Genomic DNA, 23,598 nt, shown 5'->3' with positions numbered 1-23,598 from the left:
CATGCCAAGGCAGAAAGTAACAGAAAGCTGTGAAAGGCAACATTGAACCAATTCCTTCATAAAGAAACGCATAGAATATTCCTCAGGATATTATCTGCAACCACCCACTGCCAAATCAAAACAAGCGGTCCAGACTGAGATGTTGCTGCGGTTGTTTATTTGCCAGTGAAAGTGGAATGCTAATGGGTGCTTTGTGCCGTCTGATATCCTTGACACCTCTCATACATCACTCACAGAGCTGCTACCTGCATCCCACCGACTCCACCATGCGCTGGTTTGTAAGGAAGGCTGTGTTCGCTGTGAGGGGGTGGACTGAGTTCCACCTGAGAGGGCAGACTGAGGGGGACGCAGCCACCCTGGAAATGGGGCACTTCTGCGAGTGGCGGTGCGTGACCACCAGAGAATGTGTTTGTCTGGATGTGTTCTTTTATTTATTTTTTTTTCACCTCCTGACTTCTTCCAGAGGAATGGTTGGCGGCTAAGAGAAGGAATATTTCTAAATGGACACCCTCTGACTGCTTTTGAGTCTGTGAAAGTGGCTTAGCAGTAGTCAAAGCAAAACCACCTCTTTGAACTCGAGCATGTTCGGTGCCGGCAGTGCAGCATGGCAAATGTTTGGAGCTGCTTCAACTTTTAGCAGAGGTGGCAAACTGTGAAAGGTTTTTACTAACACAAGGACCATTTCCAAAAAGATTATAACAATTTACACCATTACGGTAATAGTAATAGTAATAAAATTCTATACCAATGTCTAAATATATTCTATGTCTAAATAAGAAACAAAACACTAAACAACAAAAATCAATCATTTATATGCTACAATTGAAATTTAAGCATCACGAAAATTACAATGTACAGCATGAAAATGTATCTTTATTTTAAGATTTGCTGTTGCTGATATTTATTTGGGATTAAATGTAGAAACAGGAGAAATGCGCAACTAATATATCCATCCATCCAGACAGTAGGGATGGGCAAAAAAAAAAAAAAAAAGATTTCTCCATTTTAATTGATTCTCATTTTTATTAAATGATCTCGATTCTTAAATCCCAAGAATCGATTAGTCTAGCCTGTTTTCAGTTCATGAATGGAACATTGTAGTGCACCTCCCATCCAAAAAAAAAAATCGCAGTAAGCTTTGTGCTTTGTTACTTTTGAACAGGCCTGGAAAAAAAAAAAAAAAAAAAAAAGATTTCTCCATTTTAATTGATTCTCATTTTTATTAAATGATCTCGATTCTTAAATCCCAAGAATCGATTAGTCTAGCCTGTTTTCAGTTCATGAATGGAACATTGTAGTGCACCTCCCATCCAAAAAAAAAAAATCGCAGTAAGCTTTGTGCTTTGTTACTTTTGAACAGGCCTGGCTCCAGAATCAAATCACTAAGGGTGCTTCTTAAATTAGTGAGTGTGCACTAACCTTATTATAATCACTAAAAAGCTGTCACTAATTTTAGTTCATCGCAATCTCACAAAGTTACATTATATTCAAAGAAGTACTCAATGCTTCACAATGAATCTCTTATTTACATTGCATCTACATTTTGTCATAATGATATGATTCGTGCTGAACACAACTCCTGAACAAAAACTCAGGCGATTTGAGCAGTGAGTGGATTCTAACTTAAACGCCTATGTTCAAGAAATCAACAGATATGTCTGTGATTGGTTACATTGCTCAACGCTGCACAAACATGTTGAAATAGAAACCGATCTCAAGAGTGCAAATCATAACGCACTGGATTGTTTGCCAAATCTGCAATGAAATGCCATTATTACAGTTTTAACTGAGATGCTACTGATCTAGTTTAAGGGTGCTTAGCATGCTCTAGCATCCCCGTAGAACCGGGCCTACTTTTGAAGTCACAGATTTCAAATTCTTACCATTTTATTACAGTATTCAAACAATAAATGCTGTTTTGGTGCTGTTTAATGTAGAGGGACAGATCACTATAGTGCCTCAATTCAAAAGAAGCGGCAGCGCGAAACGCACATGAACTGATCATCTCCTCCGCTTTAAAGGGTTAGTTCACCCCAAAATGAAAATTCTGTCATTAATTACTCACCCTCATGTCGTTCCAAACCCGTAAGACCTCCGTTCATCTTCGGAACACAAATTAAGATATTTTTGATGGAATCTGAGAGCTCTCTGACCCTCCCATAGACAGCAACACAACTGAAATGTTCCCAGCTCCAGAAACGTAGCAAGTACATCAGTAAAATAGTCCATGTGACATCAGTGGCTCAACTTCAATTTTGCGAAGCTATGCGAATACTTTTTGTGCGCAAAGAAAACAAAAATGACAACTTTATTCAACGATTCTTCTCCCCCGAGTTACTGTCTTCCGCCATTTTGGAAGGAAGGATGTATAGAGGGCAGTAAAAAAAAACAAAAGCGTGTCTAATGAATTTACACTGTATATATGCAATAGAAGGGTTCCAGAATTTAAAAAAAACAATTTCCTCCATAGGGGAATTGATTTTTAATAACTTAAAGATAGACCTGTTGTGATCTCTGAGGTTGTAATCAATGGCATACGCTTTTTTTGAAGAAATCAGTCTACATTATTTCAACTTACTTTTAAAATAATCATGTTTAACAGCAGACTTTCTGGTGAAAACTACAATTACCCATGATTCTATTAGGGAAAAAAACAACAATCAGAAAATTGCTACAAGGAATTTGTGCCAAAACAGTTCTGCAACATCCTGGAAGCCCTATGGGAAAATATGTCCAGAAACAAGGCTGCTGAAAAAGTGGACTGGCACGTTTATTAAGATCAAACTTATTCTAGCTATTTTCTAAAGTTTTTCTTTGGTGATGGTATGAACACTTAAAAAAAATTAAAATTTTCTGTAAATGCCAAAAGTCAACATCATTTGTTGAACAAACTTACCATTTAAGAATGTCAGTCGAACCTATTAAAGTCCAGCTATTTGTGGTTATTTTCCATTTTGCTTTGCAGGTGCTTGGTAATACATTTCCCATTTCCCCATCTTGTCTGTCCTCTTGATCTTCTTTCATTGCTTTTTCAAAGTAAACTGACATCTTATTTCCTCTAAAATACAAAAAGCACCATTCTGTAGAAAATGACCCAAATTTTTCACTTGTTTTGCTTTACAATGATGTCACAGAATATTGCCCACCATTCTTCTGTGCCCATGTGAATGCAAAAATCGACAGTTCCATTGTGCAGCTTATTCATTTTAGATGACTTCAGATGCTGATATTCACCTCAATTGCAGACCACTCAAAAACTCCCATGTTATTGTTAGTACCGTATTGTTATTTCTAGTACAGCTAGCACAGGCTGTGCTGTCCTTCACTCACGGTATATCTACTCATGAATAATGCATTCATCAGCACATGACAAAAAACATTTCAGGGTATTTGTTTGCATTCACTGTGTTGCATTCACAATTGAATCATGTTGCCTCAATCCAAGAATTAACTGAATATTAGCTGCTAATAGTATAGAAGATTTATAGTATGATTTGAATAAATTACATTATAACAAAATGCTATCCTGCACCAGTCATGAATACTTCACATCTTTCCAAAGCATCCAAACAGGCAGAGCTTCAGAGAGTTTCAGGAGATTTCCCTTGAAGTTCTGCCATTGACACAGAAAATATGCCAACACTTAGGAACGCTTTTTAAATTTCGTCATTTTAAATTTCTTGGACAGTCAAACACTTGTGCACAAAAGTAGATCTATTGCGTATTCGATATCTGAGCTGCTGACACAAATACAGTCTAATAAATCCTGTAATGCTTTAGGGAGAAAAAAAAAGAGGGAAACGTTTAGGCACAAATTCTGGATGGTTAGCATAACATCAGCTCGATAAGCGCAAAAGATATTCCTTATTCACGGATGAGAATAAATGAGAGTCAATATGTAAAATAAGAAAGCACCAAAATATTAAATGTTCACAATATATGATAAATCAGAGTTTAAATCATCTGCAGTGTTTTTAAAATCAAATGTAAGACTTTTTATAATTGTTTTCTAAGACCTGCAAAAATATAATTAATACTAGGGATGCACGATATTGGATTTTTGCCGATATCCGATATGCCGATAATTTTCAACTCATTTTGGCCGATAGCTGACTCCATATAATTATTTTTAATTTTGGTTAGTTTTTAACAAGAACTTATTTGTTAGAATTAAATAAACAATAATGAAGCTATTTTATAATGACAGTACATTGAAGATTTGAAAATAACTATAAATAAACAATATATCAATCAAATAATAAACTTTAACATTTTATTTTAAGATTTAACATTTGTAAATGGTCTAAAGCAAAAGAATTGTAAAAATTCTTGTAAAAAAATCTCTTGGAGCTCATAATTTGTTTAAAAAATATAACATATTACACATTAATGAATAAATCAGTACATATATATAATTATTTAATTTAAGTGTCATGTTTGTGATTTTATTTCTTCATGTAAGCTACAGCTTCTGACCTTTAAATCAAAACACTCATGATTTTATGGCATCAATTACTGCTTTATTTAATCAGAAACACAGTCTAAATATTATTTGTTTACTGTATTTTGCTTTCAATTTATTAGAAGTAGGCCAACAGTGCCCCCCTACGGAATTAAAACTCCTTACTGAGCGGGCATTAGGACCTGGGGGAGGCTGCCGCTACATGTGCTATTACTGTTTACTCTATCATACACCTAAGGCGTCATTCTGTACATGCATTCTAAGTTTAAATGCAGTGATCCAAAACAGTGAATCTAATCACCATTCAGGCAAAACTTTGCTTTAAGAATGAGCCACAATGCTGACGTGATCTAATCGCACTGTTGACGTGATCTAATCGCTAGCACACCCTGAGCACATGTGAGCTAATGTATTTCTCTTATCGGCAAGACATATAGGCATAATTTTTCATATTGGGCCGATGGCGATATTTACATTTAAAGCCATTATTGGCCGATTCCGATATTGGTCCGATAATATTGTGCATCCCTAATTAATACCATATATCCATGCAGAACAAGGACCAGTGGAGACCCCGTAAATGATTTACTAATAACTAAGAAAATGTAGTTAATTTAGTCTGTGTTGGTCAGTTCACCAATATGCAAAGTCCATATTCTAAACTTTTAATTAACACCTATTTTGTATCAAGTGTTTTGTGGTTTAACAATCAGTTATTGGTCACAACTAACACGTTTTTATTGGTTGCTATCAGCCCAAAAAATTCATGTAGGTGCATCCCTTAAAAATAATAACTAAGCAGCTACAATCCCAAAAGAAACAGGAAAACATAAAACTGGGAGTTCCAGAACAGCTGGAGCAGCCAGAGAGAAATTCAGCATGTAATAAGTGATTTCTGAGCTGGTACTGAGCTCTCGGGAGACAGACGATTACTTCAAAAGCGTGCCCGTCAGGATGGCCATTCTCAGGTAAGAATCTGAAATTCATTTGTTTCTCCTTGATTGAGCATCAGCTGGGAATGAGCATTCATTTGTGGAGTGCAGGGAGGGAGGGAAACATAGGTCTGAGATTGGGAGTGTAATTTTCTTGTTTAATGTACCATGCACAAAAAATAAGATCTTATGTGTTCCTCTAGAATTGTAATTAAGGACACGATGGAAGGACAGCAAATTATCTCCAGCATCAAAATAAGAGAGCTGAATAACTTGGCCTTCTAATATCTTCTCTCATTCATTTGGGTGACCCTCTTAAGAGTTATTGAGGGATGAAGAAAGAGAATGACATCAGCAAAAAAGTAGAACATCAAAGAATTGCTACAAACACAAAAATATACTAAAGTAACCATCTGGGGACAAAAACCTGTGGAAAACCAGGACAATGTGAGGGAGTACAAGCTGAAGATGAAGAGTTACCTTGTCTGCATCGACTTTCCCTTTGACAAACTCTGACCTCCAGAACTGCAGGGCCTGTTCCAGAGTAAGACCAATGCCCTTGAGGAAGAGGCCATACTGCATGCGCCCACCGTGCCGCAGGTGGTGGTTCTCTCTCAGTGCCTTGTGGAGATGCCTCATACACAGAGGAAAGGACTTGCCCGAGAGCTGGTGGAAGCGAAGAAAAGAGAAGAGTGGTTATTAAAAATGGTTTGATTTATAAATTTGCCAATTCTGAGGTGCAGACAGCTACAGTATCAGTTCCTTAAAAGACGACAAACACAGAGACCAAAGGTCCACTGTAAACAACTGACAATCACAGCCAATCAAGAAATATTTGATTTTAAATGTACAATTATGTGTGATTAGGAAAAAAACTCGCATTTACATGGAATAGTTTTATTGCACCTGGTTACAATGTGGTGAAATACTGATATGAGGATTCAAAACAGAGGCACTTTGTTTTAATGCAAAGGCTTTAATTACAAGAGATTTCTGTGTATCCAATAATGCTCAAATAAAAGCAAAAAGTGAAGGACAAAATTTGCATGTGCTGATAAGCCACTTAATTGGAACCGCACGTGCAGCCCACACACACACACACACACACACACACACACACACAAAGAAGCAGATCTTCCCACAGACAGCTTTCTTCCCGGGAAACATCTGTGCACATCCACTCCAACCACCAAAGTAGGACATGCTCAATGTCCTAGTAACTTGAGAATTCAGGGAAAGGAAAATATAAAAATGTGCACAAGTCTCAAGAGCCAAATATAAAGCAAGTAGTGAAGGACACTCTCCTGAGACCCAATAAATTTGTAAAATTCACAATAAATACTATGCAGCACAAATTATTTTTTAAATAATTTAATTAAAAAATACTCCTATGCATATATATATATATAGCATTTTAGAGAATGAATGCAACTGTCAATAACTTTAGTTTTTACTTACCGCATCAATCTGCTCAAGAGAAATTTTCCCGATGTTCTTCTGAATGCTGTAGTCCTGACCCACATAGGCATGGCTATAACAAAAGAATAAGGGAACAAATGATGAGAGCCAATCACAGTGAAGAGAAATCACAAGGTCAGAGTAGAACACTGACTAACAGGCAAGTTATTCAAATGCATTCCTGTTTTCTGGTGGAGGAACAAAACACTGCAAGTGGAGTGCATACCTTGAAACAATACAGATTCTGCAAGATGCAGACCTGATATCTTCTTAGCAATGCCACATTCTTTAAAAACTTAGATGCAATTTTAGACACTGAAGTAGGTTTTTTTTTTTTTTCAGCTAAAGTTTTAGCCCACTAAAGCAAATTTTATATAATTTGTTGCACATTTTCCTCAAGGATGGTTATGCCCTGATCTCACATTCATAATATACAGTGGCAGAAAAAGTCCAAAAGACCATTGTATCCCTAACACATTCACCCTCTACTCTGGACCAAATGTAGGAAACAAGACACAAATATTGATTTAGAATGATGTTGCCTGGATTTAAAAAACCATAAGAAAAATTAAATGGCCTAAAGCACAGAGTGTGCAAGAATAAAGCATGTTGCATAAGATATTTTTGCAAATGTAGAAAGATTTCTTTTTTTTTTTTACTGAAACATACACTACCACTCGAACTTGTATACTTTTATTCAGAAACTATGAATTACATTGATCAAGAATGACACAAAAGACTTGTAATTTTACAAAATATGTATTTATAGTTCAAATAAATTCTGTTCTTTTGAAATTTCTATTCATCAAAAAATGTAAGTAACAATAAGACAGAGTAAGTAATAATAAGAAATGTTTCTTGAACACCAAATCAGCATATTAGAATGATTTCTGAAGAATCATGTGACACTGGAAGACTGGAGTGATGGCAGCTGAAATGGCTTTGCCAGACCTGCCAACCTTTGAACATTTTTTTGAGTACCATCATTGTGACGGGGGGGGGATACACTCCCAATTCCTACATTACTTGAAGCTCCTTGATGGCTAATGTCAAAATCGTAATTGCACAATGTGCAAAATGCTAGACTGTATTTATTTTTGAACGTTAGCATTTATTTTGACAATATTGGGGACAAAAATAGTCATTTTTATTATAGTTATTACTCCCATTAATTCTCATAGCATAAATAGAAATAAGTAAATATCAATTGTGCAGCCCTGTTATATCACAAAGCCACAGACTGCTCTACTGAATCCACTGACATCCAGTAACAGAAATGGTGAGATCATGATGACGGCAAATACTACACAACATTTTCATGAGAAGCTCATACAAAAATGGGACTGGTGCAAAGAAGCAGATTCCTTTTGGTCTGGTTCCACTAAACAGTGCCAGATCCGCTGAGGCCGTGTGTGATGGTATGAATAATTAAGCATTTCCAGGCCCTGTTCTCCCATTCCTCTACACTCCCTCACTGTTCCACTCCACACCGGCCCTTCACACCCTCTTATCTGGCTTGCCCAGTGCTGACAGAAAGTAAAAGAGTCTACTAGCCAATCCTCGGCAGCCACAACTGTCCCCTCTAAAGGCACATCCAATTAAAATGCTCTCATTCAGAGTCCATCAAAAAGCAAATGAATTGACTGCTGGGAATGCTGCCATTGTTCCCCTTCAATGCGAGCAAGTGGAGGGACACGGCCGTCCGTGCATGCGGCGTGGCCAATGGCTGAGAGGCCCAGCTTTAATCTACACTGGTATCCCCGCTGGGCTGCAGCCAAAACGCAAGACCAGGTTCACACGTGGAGGACCCTTGGCGCATCATAATGGGACTGTGCCAAGAGCATTAATGAAAGAGACTGAATGAAAGAGTGTGAGAGATAAAGAAAAGCAGTCGGAGACACTTTGGGTACTGGCTGGCCTCGAGTGGACCATTTGATTCGTCCTCAGTAGGCCAAGAAAATTGCAAACAACAACTAAGGATTATTGTATGAATGTTTTTCCTACTATTTTTTAAGAAACAAAAAAGAAAAGTCCCATGTGGATATGTCTGAATAAAACACCTGGCTTTCATAAAGCTGCTGTAATAATCACAATGCAATAATAAAGAATGTAGAATATAGTTTTACGTCACAAGAGATGAACATTTTCCAATGGCATCAATTACCTGAGGTGGCTCAAAAGAGGCTGGAGTCGTTCATCAGACTGTACCGCTGGCAGGGATCGTGCAGTCATCTAGAAGGGAATTTTTTTTTAAATATGTTAAGGGTCAGAGGTTCAAGTAATTCTTACAGCGGTGCAGTAAAGATAAATTCAAAAGGTCAATAACTAGAGCATGAATTGTGAATTTATCCGAAACAGAATAATGAATAATTTTCCTGGGGTAATAAAAGGTATCCAATGAGCTGAAAGTCTTTTAGATGGCCAAAAGATACATAATAGAAACATTACTTACAAACCAAATGATAAACACAAAAGAAAAAAAGTGTTTAGTAGTTGAAATAGTGTCAAAACACATCTCAGTTTTTTTCAGTAAATATCTTCAGCACAAGATCATAAATCAATGCTGGTGCTAAAGTGGCAGGATATCTGTTAACTGAAGCAAAACGGAGACAATGATGAAGAGACGCGGACTGAGGATGATCAAGCTATCGAGATGCTGACAAACTGCAGCGTAGGCAGCAAACTTTCCAGTCCAATGACCACTGACACACAACCTTTAAAACTAGATCGTCCACCATCCAACTCCTCAACAACATTTCATTAAAACAATTGTATCAATTATCAATGACGACATTCATGGATTTAGAGGAATAAAAAGGATAAAAGCTCAGCAGTGCAAAAAAATAAGTAATAAACATTTCTCAAATAAAAATAAGAGCACCAAGACTTAGTCACCAAGAATAGTCATGTGGGTCAATCCATCTCAAGTGGGCCAATGGAGGTTGCTTGACCAATTTTTAATTTTCCTTCTGTCTGTCTGTCTGTCTGTCTGTCTATCTATCTATCGTAATTATCTCTAGCACTGCAAAAAAAAAAAATTCTAGTATTGCAAAATTTTGTATTTTTATTTTATTTGAATTTACTTGTTTAACCACATGATTTTATTTTTGGGCTGATTATCTCTGTTGGGGGACCAGACTGCAAACTTAAGATATATTTTAAAAAACTGCAGATTTAATAAGTCACTAAGAAAAATTCTCATTGGCTATCATTGATGAGAGTATTTCAAGATTGCAAGAATACCTTGTGAAAATTGAAAAAAAATCTGTAAGAATGGGTAGAAAATTACTGAAAAAAAAAAAGAATAAAAACTATCAATAATGCTTTGGTCATATATACCATTATTGCTCAACAAAAGTGTATTTATAGTTCTCAAAGAATTAAAGCTGTATAAAAATCCCTAGCAAAAATATAATAATATTAAATACTTCTTGCTCAGAAAATACCCTTCAGCCAAAAAAAAAAAAAGTGAATAGTCGAAATTAACAGACTATAAGACATAACCAAGACAGGCCATGTTCCACTATCATCCTTTCTAGACCTTAATATCGTAATGGGTGACTTGATATTTTTGTAGAATTCCAGCATTGAGAATAATATGAAAAAGCCAGGAAAAGTATTTGTTTATCTTTGTATTTGTCTTTTCCTGTGCAATTGTGACGCTTCTGAAAATCAGATAGAATGAACAAACAAACTCCATAAAGGAGACTTTGAGGAATCATTTTATCCTTTTGTATTATCAAGTGAAACCCAACTACATGTCATCGGAGATAAAAGCTCAGCACAAAGTCTTTGTCAGATGGGAAGCAGCTTTCAATTTCATGCTCATTTAATGAGACACTCCCAGTAATGTCTCCTATCTGTCCTCCATGGCCATGAGAAGCCATTACAGCAACACACATCAGCCACGACGGCTCACTAACGTTAGAGAAAACGAGGCACAGTCATTACGCCACAACAGCCATGTTGGTGATCCAGATAATTGGCAGGAAATAGAAGTCAGAAGCAGGAAAGTGGCATAGAGGGCCGGCCTGCTGAGGGTCAGTGTGCAGCGCTGTGGAGAGCCAACAGAGAGATGAGGAACATGGTGGCGGTGGCCCTGAGCCAGGTCACTTTTGTCCATTCCTGAGCATGACAATCACTTTCAGTTGAGCCTGTCAGGTACATGAGACACTGATAGGACGCTAGATTGGAGCCTGATGTGATTTTCACAAGGTCACACTCGTCACTTCACTACTGCAACTCAAAGCTATCCCATGGGTAAAGACAGGCAAGTACATTAAAACTTTTACATGCTGCTATAACATATGCAGTGCAACCAATAGTGTACCTTAAAGTTCATTTAAACTATGCATCTTCTCTTCACAGTGCTCCCGAACATATGGCACTGTGGAAGACATTGCCACATGATCACCATCATAAAGACTTTTCTCTATAGCAACTGAATTAAACTTGAAGAGATTGTTCATGGATCCCACATTGTACATCCTGTAAAAATATCTGCATCTGCAATAATGACATACAAATACAGGGCTCGCAAAATCGCTAGCCCGACGTCCCGGGGCTATTGTTTTTTTCAGTCGGGCTACCAAAATGTATCACCGCAGTGCATTGAGGTTCCCGACGGACTACCTTGAATAGTGATGTAAAATTCCTAACTTGATTCGCGTTGTTCACTCGCTTGTAGGGGTGAAACGGATCGTAGTTGATCGTTTGCACTTGTTTCTAAGTCTTGCCGACTTAAACATTCAAGCATTTTAAAACATTTGCACGCATTCGGAGCTAGCACGCTGGTTTCTGCGCACACTCATTCAAAGCGCGCACAGGGAGCCGCGTTTCAAACAATGCACATACACAGAATTGATTCCTCTTTCGCGTATCCTTACTTCTGAATGAACACATACACACAAAATTAAATTTCAAGTTAGTTTTATTATTTAACATTTCAATTTCACAAAGAAATATGCAGCATTTTGTCTGAGAAATAATAAAAGGACACCTTTTCATTTATAATTTGTCTTAAATCTCATTTTGTAAAAACAAATATATAAATTGTACGAAAATTGTATCGTGTAATCTGTATCGTGAATTTTATTGCATCGTAAGGTTAGTGAGTCTTTACATCACTATATGCTACTAGTTTTTGCTGATCATGCTGATTTGTCAACAGTAAAGTTTAGCCGATGTCTTTTTTTATTCGGGCTAGTTAAATTCATTTTGGGCTACCAAAACCTGAAGAATGCCTGCCCGAAGGGCTACCAGGGATTTTGAAATTTTGTGAGCCCTGAAATACCAGTCTTTTCAACTGTAACAAAAATCAGTAGCTGATAATAATTGCTATTGAAATCATGAAACTGAATTTCAACAGCACATAATTATTAAAAAAGTAACACTGGAGTATAGCTTTTAAGTAGTTCTCAATTAAATGCTATTTAAAGTAAATATTCACATAAACAGTTAGTAATAGAGATCAAAACAATAAATTAAGAACCAGAAACGTCTGGCAGCAGGTCAGTAGGGCTGCAACAAGCGATTATTTTGATAATCGATTAATCTACCAATTATTAGACCGATTAGTCGACTAATCGTCGATTATTTCGCTGATTAATCCGTAGACATTTCTTGATTATTCAGCTTTTGCAATTAGTTAAAATATTAAAGGGGTCATATGATGCTGCTAAAAAGAAGTCATATGGATAAGAAACAAAATAAAGGTTAAGTGATAAGACTTTTTATTTTTGGATAAACTATTTTATTCACAACATAATCTCTCTTAAAAGGATTTATGATATAGGGTTATGATTTATAGGGTTATGATAATCAAAAAAGTCCTGGGCTAGATCAAGCTTTGACCTCTGCAAACCAAACTATCACTTTAATTAAACGTTTTTCAACTGCTGCTTTCTCACCGCTGTCAGTTTTTGATGTGTTTATTTTGTTATTGAGCGGAAAGCGCGCAGTATATATTTACATATTCATCCAAACGCCGCTCAACAGCCTCAGGTTCGGCTGTTTGCTCTGAACTGAAGCGCTGTCTTCTCTTGAATTGCATCAGGAGAGCTGAATTACAGTCTTGCGTTACAGCGCCACACTGGTCAAACCGCGTTACTGCAGGCTCTAACATTAGGTCATATGAGATCAAACGACTACTCGACAACAAAAATATTTGTCGACAATTTTTTTTATTGTTGACATTGTCGATAATGTCGACTAACCGTTTCAGCCCTACAGGTCAATGAGGCAAATTATTTGTCTTGTCAGTTTACATTGACTTCACCAAAACAGGCACTAAAAATATGCAATTTAGCTTTATTTTATAAAAAAAAAAAAAAAAGTAAAATATTTGTACACACAAAATAACATGCACAATTAGGCCATGTGTATTCATAAACCAACATGTGGTTTATGAATATTCTTGGTACCAAAGGAAACAGTAAGATTCACTAATATCATCAGTTATAGTGTTGCTATACTCACAAAAGAAAAAATGCTCAGGAATTCCTCCATGAAGAGATAATTGCAGCATCTCTATATTTTTTGAAGGGGAATCCTTATAGTTACATGGAAATCGAGACATCTCAAAGAATAAAATTCATGTCAGTCCCCTTAAAACTAGAACCTAATTTGTTCGTTTTCTGTTACTTGACTCTAACAAATCAGAAACGCAGTGTGTACAAATTAAACACTTTGTGGAGAGTATGGTGAGACTTTCTTTTTAACTGATTATCATGTTGGTTGCTTAAGACACATTACTAGGGAACAGATGTCGCAATAAAATATGCTTGCTGAGACAAATAAGGGAGAATTGGAAAGACAACTCCCCCATCAGGACGAAATAAGTAATGCAAGGACATCCTTACACTCCAGCTGAGCAAATACTGTACAGTGTGTCTTTTCATACAGAAACAGAGCATATCTGCAAACTTTCCATTTATGTTTGGATACAACATCACCGGCTGACAGGCTGCTGAGACAGAAAAGAAACTGATCAAACATGCCAACTTGAAGCTTTAAGCTTGATATGAAAATGAATTTACTTCAGCTGGTGTCACTTCAGAGATAAGCAGAAAAGAGCAAAGAAATGACTCTGTAGACACATCTATATTATGCATACTGCAGTACATTTACCCAATGTCAAGGTTTGAACAAACCTGAAAAGACACATTCGTTCAAGGTAGGAATGTCAAGAGTCAGGAAAAAAACAACACACTGAATCTGTATTAAACGCTTCAAATCTAATAACCATGCATTAAACACTATGACAATCATTTTAGTTTTATTTTAAATTATTATTAAAAAATACTAAGCAGCACAACTGTTTTCAATACTGACAATAAAAAGAAAAATTTTGTGAGCAACAGCTTTGCCAAATTCAGCTATGCCATCACATGAATAAATTACATTTGATTTGTTTACATAAATATCTTTTAAAGGGATAGTTCACCCAAAAATTAAAATTCTGTCATTAATTACTCACTCTCATGTCGTTCCAAACCTGTAAGACCTTCGTTCATCTTCGGAACACAAATTATGAAATCCGAGTGCTTTCTGACCCTGCATGGACAGCAATGCAACTGAAATATTCAAGGCCCAGAAAGGTAGTTGGACACCATTAAAATAGTCAATATGACATCAGTGGTTCAACCATAATTTTATGAAGCAATGAGAATACTTTTTGTGCACAAAGAAAACAAAAATAATAACTTTATTCAACAATCTCTTATCTTCAGTGACAGTCTTCGACACGCATTCTCAAGAGTACCATGATGCACATTTTTGGGCCTTGAATGTGGTAGTTGCGTTGCTGTCTATGCAGGGTCAGAAAGCTCTATTTCATTCAAAATATCTTAATTTGTGTTCCGAAGATGAACGAAGATCTCACGAGTTTGGAACAACATGAGGGTGAGTAATAATGACAGGATTTAAATTTTTGGGTGAACTATCCCTTTAAATAGAAAACGGTTCTATACTATTTTTACTGTATTTTAATAAAATAGGTTGTATCAACATTGGTATCAAAACCTCAAAATCAATTGTTGTTCACCAATAGAAATAATAAAAACAGCTTTTTTTTTTTCCGAAACAATCTTCCCCTCTGAACATGTCATACTGACTCAAGAGCTGGCAACTGAAAACATGTGAAATTGTCCAGACAGGAAAAGCTAATGAGCGCACTGGTCCAGATGGTGATTCAACTGTGATGAAACATACAAGAAATAATTGAGAAGCATGCTTGTCAGGGACTTTAACTCCTAGATAACCCTTGCGCACACTGCTAGAGGCTATGCAAAATGGCGAGAAGACGATGCGGTTAATTGGCATCATTGAGGACTTACGGAGGCTTGTTGGACTCTCTGAGGAATGGCAGGCACTCTAGATTTTGCTTGTTAGCAAAAGCGCCAACAGCTCAGTCCATCTCTATGCGAAAGGAGTCTGGTGATCTTTAGTAGAGGAAAGGTACAGTCACCACACTGCATTATGAGCACAAGAGGCCAATCTAACGAGATTAGCAGCGTGTACAGCGCATACTGATATACTGAGCAGAGCAGGTTTTGTTGACTTAAGATCACTGATGAGAATATACACACACACATACATATACATATATACATATACATATACACACATATATAAGCGAATGCATTCAAACAATCCATCCAAAACAGCGCTAATATAAAGGAAACCAGGCTGATTACATAAGAATTGCAGAGAAAACAGAGACTCGCGCTGCGTTTTGTGTTTCGTTTTTAAACACGAGCTCCGTCATATTCTGTGATTGTCTCTGAATAGCGCGAGCCCTCACACGTTGCGCTGTGTGAAGTACAGACTGAACAGATTGTCAACACATCCCACCGCTGTATGGCCAGATGAGTCGCAAATTACGTTTTCTCGACTGGATAACCAGTCTTGCTAGTAAAGTTTTGATGGATGAAGACTGCAATCAAGGTAAAGACGATCGCGGTGGCGTACAGGAGTCGTACAGTAAGCACGCGTGAGTCCGTTATAATAATGCTGTATGAGTGCTCTTGACGCACTGATCGCAACATTGTATTTATGCACAGGCACAGACATTTCCGTACATTCACGTTGTTTCCACACACATTCACGATAAATGTTTTGATTTGTCATGTTTATGTTGCTGTGTTTAGTTATACGGAATGGATCCATGTACTGTAGTAGATATATGCAGTCAGCAGTCAGCAGGCGGTTGGTTTAGGTTTTTTTAGCATCACCATGTGGTCCTGTTCGGTATCGCAACTTGGCTTCTCTAAAATGTAAAAAAGCTCTTTGCTGTTGCACTGTACACATACAATAAAATTCAGATTTTTTTTTTCTTTCATATGTGCTTATATGGGCTCCTTATATCATTTGGTTCTTTGGTGTTCTTTTGGAGATTCTAAGTGTCCTTTTTTGGAAAGACATCTAAATTTATCTTGAAAAAAGCTTGCAGAAAATATAGATTTTTGAGAATCACCCTTCAATCTTTTGGTTTACTTTGCTGGATATAGCAAATTATGACAAAATAAACATTTGAAACAAGATAAATGGTCTATGCTTAATTTCATGAAGTGTGCGATTAATCGCGATCACAGAAAAGGGATGCGATTAATCAGATTAAAAATTGTTATCGATTGACAGCCCTAATATATATATTTTATCAATAAAATAGCTTAATCGCTCAAGAGCTACATTATCTTTCTCAACAAGGAGCTGGTAACATCATTGTTTCTAAAGGAATTAAAACCACAGCTTCACTGTTAATAGAGAAACACGGCAAAATGGTGGTGATTCATACATACACAGCCTCTCCCTCTCTCTCTCTTTCTCTCTCTCTCATAAATGAACACTTGATGAATTACACTTTTCTGAGAATTGAATATTAAAGTGGAGATCGCTAAACTGCAAGCTTACCAGTGTTTTCAGAAAGCAAGCGCATTTATCCAGTGGAGAGAGAGCGCGTGCACATGGTTGCCAGGTTGACAAAGATAAGTAGCACACTTAGCAGATATTTCCGAATTTCTCAAGTGGGAAGCTCTGTTTCGGGGATTAGGTTTCTTTATATCAGGCAACCCAGTTGTGTTCCTCTGCGGCCAGATAAAACATTGTTGTAGCCTATATATTATCAGGGCTGTACGCTAAGCTTATTTTGCACATAGCACTGGTGCTACAGAGGTTGAAATTTTTGTAGCACAGGCCAAAAAGTTGTAGCACAAGTATAAAATGTCTTTTATCATGTCTGAAAACAAACACAAGTAATGGAGTTCATCACTTAAACAAACATTGCCATTCCAAAGAGCAAAAAAAAAAAAAAAAACTATCACAAAAATATTTTTAAACAAAACAATCTGTTATGTTCAAGCTAAATTTTTCTTTACCTCAATAAAATAAAAAAGAATGGCAGACATTTAGGCCAAAGTGGGAGAAGATAAAAATCCTTGTCATTATTTTATCTTTGTTATGGACCTTTTTCACAAGACTGTGATGACGCATTTCAACGGTCATCAGCATCATAAATCCTCCAAAGTTTTTCAAATTTTCATTAAAAAAAAAAAGTACATTTATAACACTATGTTTTGTATTATATTACCTCTGCATCAAATTACAAAAAACTAATTAACGCTAATGCGAGGGTGTTTCTAATATTGCGTCTATGGGAGTGATGGTAAATTTGGCATTGTTCTCTCTTCTGACTGTCATTATCAGTCTCTCACTCTCTTTTTTCTTTTTTTTTTTTTTAAAGTCATGTAAACATTATCGCTGAGTTTTTCTTTTGCTATTTGAGCAAATGGGAATGCAAAAAATATATATATTTGTGGTAGTCTCCCATTCACCACTATAGATTTACCCATCTATGATGACTTCTGCTGCTGAGAAACCCGGAAATGTGAAAAGGGTCTAATTAAAAAAAAAAAAAGACGGTTTGGTAACCCACATTCTTCAAAATATCTTATTTTGTGTTCAGCACAAGAAAGGCAATAATACAGGTTTGGGACAATGTGAGTGAGCAAATAATGAGAGAAATTTAATTTTTGGGTGAACTATTCCTTTAAAAGGGTCATATGATGCGATTTCAATTTTTCCTTTTCTTTGGAGTGTTACAAGCTCTTGGTGCATAAGGAAGATCTGTAAAGTTGCAAAGACTAAAGTCTCAAATCCAAAGAGATATTCTTTATAAAAGTTAAGAGTCAGCCACACCTACCTAAAACGGCTCGTTCTAACACGCCCCCACATATCTACCTCACTATGTGGGAAGATTTGCATAACGCCGCCCAAATGTTCACGCAAAGAAAGAAGGTCCGTCTCACGCTTGAGGTATTCGGCCAATCACAACGCACTGGATAGCTGGCCAATCACAGCACACCTCGCTTATTCAGACCGATGAGCTTTGTAAAAATCGACGCGTTTCAAAAAGGCGGGGCATAGAGGAGAAACAATAATGTACAGTATGTGGAAAATAATGTGTTTTTTTTACTTTAAACCGCATAAACACATTTCATTACACCAAATACACAACAACAAAATCACTTCACACTATTAAGAGGCTATGTTATGAACATGCAAAACTGTATCGCACGTGTGCTACAGTGGTAAATTTATTCATCGCACGAACAGTTTTTTCGTAGCACGTGCATATATGTCATATGACATATATGTCGCACTGTACAGCCCTGATTATGCTCTATTCATTATTTTTTAGAAACCTCACACTTATGTACTCAATTTTAAACGTTGTTCTTGTATTCAAATTAAGCGTGGTCCACTGCTGCTCACGTGCCACGATATGATACAGGACCAGCTGTATCGATATTCGTATCGTCAAATCTCTGTGACCCTCATTACTTAAATGTACAATTACACTGTAACAAGGACACCTTAAAATAAAGTGTAACCAATATTATTATTCAATATATAATATTTTATATAAATAATAGTATTTAGTATTAGAATAGTATTATAAACTGTGTGTGTGTGTACATATATACAGTATATAAAGTACTATATATACACACACACACACACACACATACTTCGTACTCATATTAAACTCTGCTTTGGGTTTAAAGGGGAGCATTTGGATGACTGCCACTTCATACAATTTCATAAGCAGCTTACAAAAATACATTACTGAGAGCAGAAACTCAGAGCGAACCTTATGAAAGAATCACATGGTTCAGCACATGAGAGAATGGCTTAATTTTCGTGTCCTAAATGTCTTTACGTGGCACAGAAGACCTTGGAGAAGACAAACCTCTCAAAACCCATAAGCCCGCAACAACAATAACGTTTATGTGAACGGCCAGCAACTCTGAGCAACCTGCAAGCTGCTTAAATCCTGAACAACCACGCTCCGAGCTTTAACTGTTTGGATCCGATGATAACATATTGAGCAGACCTTTCCGCGTGTTCCTGAAGATGGATCTGTGTAAAGCCGTAAATCAAAAAGCCCACTGTTGCCTTCATAAATCCCCAGATAGGCCATATTGAGTGTTGGATTAGCATAGTCTGGAACGAGGCTGCAAAAGTCATCTCCCCTTTGTTGGTGGAGACATCAGCATCTTGATAAGCAATCAGCAATACCAAAACCGACAAGATTAACTGGAACCACTGAGGGGAATCTGCCCAACAAAGATACAGAGATGCAGGATGCATGTCTAACACGAGGCAGATAGTGTGCAGCTTATAAGAGGAAGAATTTTTAAAAACAAACAAAATAAATTATGCATTGATACACTGTACATTTAGTTAAAAATGAAAGCATTCCTACAACAAGCTTGGCTTTTATTTGCCTGAAAACAAGTTTAGCTTTTATTTGCCTTTGCTACAAATTTTATTAAAAAAAAACCTTAAATGTTTGTCTTCCCCTTTGGCCTATCAGACAACTTACAGATTCATCACCATTACATTTTAATAGGTCATACAAACACACACAGACACAAAATCTATTGCTTGTATCAAAATATAACACTGTGGCTGTGTAATACTTTAAAATGCAGCATTTGTCTTAGTACCTGCACTCTTAAGGTATGGTCACATCAGTATTAAGGAAATTTTCATTGGCAGATAATTTCAATATCAATAGGAATCTATGTAATCAGACGTTTTACTCGAAAAAATATCCCCACAGAGCTTTAGCAATGGGTTAAATTGCTAATGTGGATTTGCCTTGTTGACCAACAAAGCTGCTTGGTTTAAAGTGACTATTGAACTGCTTTATACATCACTACATACTAGGAGTGTATTGGTTCTCGGTGGTTAAAAAAAAAACAAAAAAACTATACATTAAAATTTGTGCTTTTTAGCCCTGTGTGTAGCATAATAATGGAGGTATTTGTAAGTTGAAATTATTTAGTAATTAAAAAAATTAAACTTTTTTTTCCCAGTTAAGGTGAAATGTACAAGTGTGTGTTACCAAATAGTATTCAGTAACACTTTATTTTACAGTGTCCTTGATACACATGTGACAACTACATTAATACCAATAAATTATGCCTAATTTCATGCAACTAACCCTAAACCAAACCCTCATCCTAGCTCTGATCATATAGTAAGTATATGTAGTTAATTAATATTACTCAGTAGTTAAATGTACAATTACACTGTAACAATAAAGTGTAAATGAGTATTCTTGTAGAATACTTACTGTGTAACATTCAACTCCAAAATGTTTTGGAAATGAAAACAGAATTGGCACAAAACATGTTTTAAAAGTGAAATCTCTGCTGCAAGTACAAAACCTTTTTTTTTTTCAAAGGAAAAATTGCATAGCATTTGCATTAATGGCAGAGCTTCGGAATATGATTTAAAAAAAAAAAAAAAACATTGTGATCATTAGAGTTTTTTCTTTAGCAAATAAATTACAAATTTATAACCAAACATGTTTTTCCAGCATTACGTTAGATGGACCAACGTTGCAACAGCAAGCCAAAAGCTTGCTTCAGCCCTCAAAATATTAACTTAGAAATGTTTAGAAATAAAAGTAAGAAGGCCTGGAACTAACAGACTTCACACTGATATGAAATACAGCTTAATGCGTGGTCTGGAGAGCTCACTCATACCTGTCAAGTGCTAACAGCATTTGGATAGGAACATTTTGCTTTAAGGAGTGACAGGTGAGCTGAGAGTGTTGCCCTCTGCTTTTCCATCCTGTCAAAAAAAAAGCCTGAGGAAATAAAGCCACAAAAACACGGGAAACCTACAACGGCTGCAAAGCTGGACTCTTTATTTAAAGTATTACTTTACATTGAATTCATTAAATGAGTTCTCTTAAATGAGCAACAAAACTTTTAACCCCAAAGGCAAGTTCCAAAAATGACAACCTTTATATCTTAATAAGCTTTGCAGGGTCCTTGAGACAGACGCAGATATAATTCAGCGGCAACCTTGGTGACCAGCATCACACTTGCTGTGTAAGCACAATAATCTCAGGCACTTCCCACAGAATACCTGTGCTGACTTCAAGAGCCTTTCACAAGCTGATTGATTGAAAACACCGGCTTCTCTTGTTAGCATTACAGCAAAATGTCATTCGATACAAATTCACCGGAGCTCAGGGACAGCGGCAGAGTTGCAGAGTTGGCGGTAAAATTTGGCAGACCGTACAGCTGGCTGACTGCTGTGAATTGATGCATGGTGCAGGATCATTTACTATCCTTTGGTCCGCATAGATCACTGACTGACTTTCCAAAAAGGATCCAAAGTATTTCAACACAAAAGATACTTGGGTGACACTTCAAGGTTTTCAACTTTCACATTTTGTGAGGAGACCAGTACTGCCATCTGGACACTGGATCAGAGGTCATTTTTCTTTTATGAAAGCATGATGAAACCTATGAAATGGTGTATGACTGCTGCCACGATGCACAGCTGCCATCACCTAAGACTTTCAGCCAGCCTTGGGAAGACAAAATGAAAGCAGGGGTTTTCAAACTTTTTAAAGTCAAGATCTCTAAAATACATTCTAAAATATAAAAACAGCTTAGCTATATGCATTTGATGTATAAAGACTTGTTTAGACTGTGTAAAAACGTAACAAAAGTAATGTCACCCATTTAAGCCCTACTTTACCACTCGCCAACAGTTAATGGAGATCACTAACAAAGGCTCAAAATCGAAGGCAAATCAGTGCTTGCTCACGTGAGTGACAATTGCTTTGTGTGAATTTTCAAAGACGCAATCTGAGAGAAGCGCAGCTGACTGACAGATATTTAGCAGGTTAATCTATCTGCGACCCAAGTCCTGTAGTGTGAAATGTGTTTTGACTGGAACTGACATTGGCGACAACAGAGAGTTGTGTAGTGTGAAACAAACAGCAATCCAATAACTGTCATATACTGTATGGGTGGCATAAGTATGATATAAAAACAACAGGTTATTTGTAAAATTAAACTGATTTATATAAACATACATCGCCACTACACTAAAGCTAAAATAAATGGTTATGTATCTGGAAAATATTACTTATATCAACTTGAAAGTATGGCTGGTCTACACCGGACGCGAGCGGCGCGGCACGACAAAATACAATAGAACCTATTATGCTGTCTACACTGGATGCGTCACTGCGCGGCTGACAAATTCCCGACAGTAAACTGCTGCGGCGTTCTATTTATGACATACTGACACAAATTTCAAATGATTTTCAACGGTCACTTTGTCGCGTCCAGTGTAGACAAACTTTAGCTGTTGCAGCGCGACACGACAACTGTCGCGTCCGGTGTAGACACGGTGTAATAAAGGCAGGAATCTCTGTGTGTCTGTCTGTTTGCATTTTTATTATGTCGAGAACCGTTCATCCAATCGACTTCACGCGTGGCGGGTGTTGCTACGGACCCAAGGGAGTGCAGTGTCGCATTTACACATTTTGGTGCAATATGGACACGCGACACGTTCAGAATGAATAAACTTTTAATAAACTACAGAACAGCGCAAGCCAGAAGCAGCGCGCGTCACGCGGGCAGGGCTTATATGGTGCTAGAACGGACACTGCACTAGTGATACAAAACACACAGGTCTGTTAAGAGCAATACTTTTAATTTAGACAAATTATTATTAGGCTGGGCTACTGTACGTTTTTTTTATGACTGCCGTATTCGCAAGTATTTTCCAAGCAAATTAGGTGCACGTTTTTATCATGTGTAAAATTACTGATTAACATGCCGGATAAAAGCAGTTTTTGTTTTTACACCAACAATATACTATAGGCGTACTTACTTACAGAACTCAAGTGATTTTTCAAACTTGATGTGCTGTTGTGGTAGGCCAGTTTCAAATCGCATATCTGGCACACTGCCTTTGTCTTGTCCTCACTCAATTTAAAGTGCTCCCACACAGCTGAGGTCTTCGGCATTTTTGTCTTCTCTTCCAGATGAACTGAATCATGACGTTCATGTTCACTCATGGGCGATTCATATTCAAGGGCGAATGAGAACCGTTTCACAGCAGATGCCAGGTGTTCGGAAAAAAAAAAAGAGAATATTCGAAGCTCAAAATTGAAAATCGAATGCCAACCCACCGAACGAATATTTGAATAATCGAATATTCTGGTCTAGCCCTACTTCAAAGTATATCTTTTTTCAGTAACACTTTATATTAATGTGTCCTTGTTATACGTTACATTTATTTACTGCAGTAGGCAACAGTAAATGAAATAATTACATTACATAAATTACAAAATTGCATAATTACAAGCAATTAACACTAAATCCAACCCAAAATAGTAAGTACATGTTGGTAATATTACCTTTT

The 23,598-nt window shown here is 36.8% G+C and overlaps 1 protein-coding gene across 1 annotated transcript in view; it reads right to left on the bottom strand.

Moving 5' to 3' along the window:
- Positions 1 to 23,598, bottom strand: part of LOC107666539 (DNA primase large subunit-like) — a 74,853-nt gene that overhangs the window by 27,175 nt on the left and 24,080 nt on the right. Inside the window, exons 8-10 of the mRNA XM_016457928.1 lie at positions 9,017 to 9,084; positions 6,853 to 6,925; positions 5,875 to 6,060 (exon numbers count right to left, since the gene is read on the bottom strand). Coding sequence (XP_016313414.1) covers positions 5,875 to 6,060; positions 6,853 to 6,925; positions 9,017 to 9,084 — 327 coding nt within the window. The remainder of the gene's footprint in view (positions 1 to 5,874; positions 6,061 to 6,852; positions 6,926 to 9,016; positions 9,085 to 23,598) is intronic.

This window comes from Sinocyclocheilus anshuiensis, unplaced genomic scaffold (assembly GCF_001515605.1).
Source record: "Sinocyclocheilus anshuiensis isolate Anshui unplaced genomic scaffold, SAMN03320099.WGS_v1.1 scaffold63, whole genome shotgun sequence".
NCBI classification, from domain to species: Eukaryota; Metazoa; Chordata; class Actinopteri; order Cypriniformes; family Cyprinidae; genus Sinocyclocheilus; species Sinocyclocheilus anshuiensis.
Note: the sequence above shows the minus strand (reverse complement) of the source record. Positions and strands in the feature narration are given on the sequence as shown.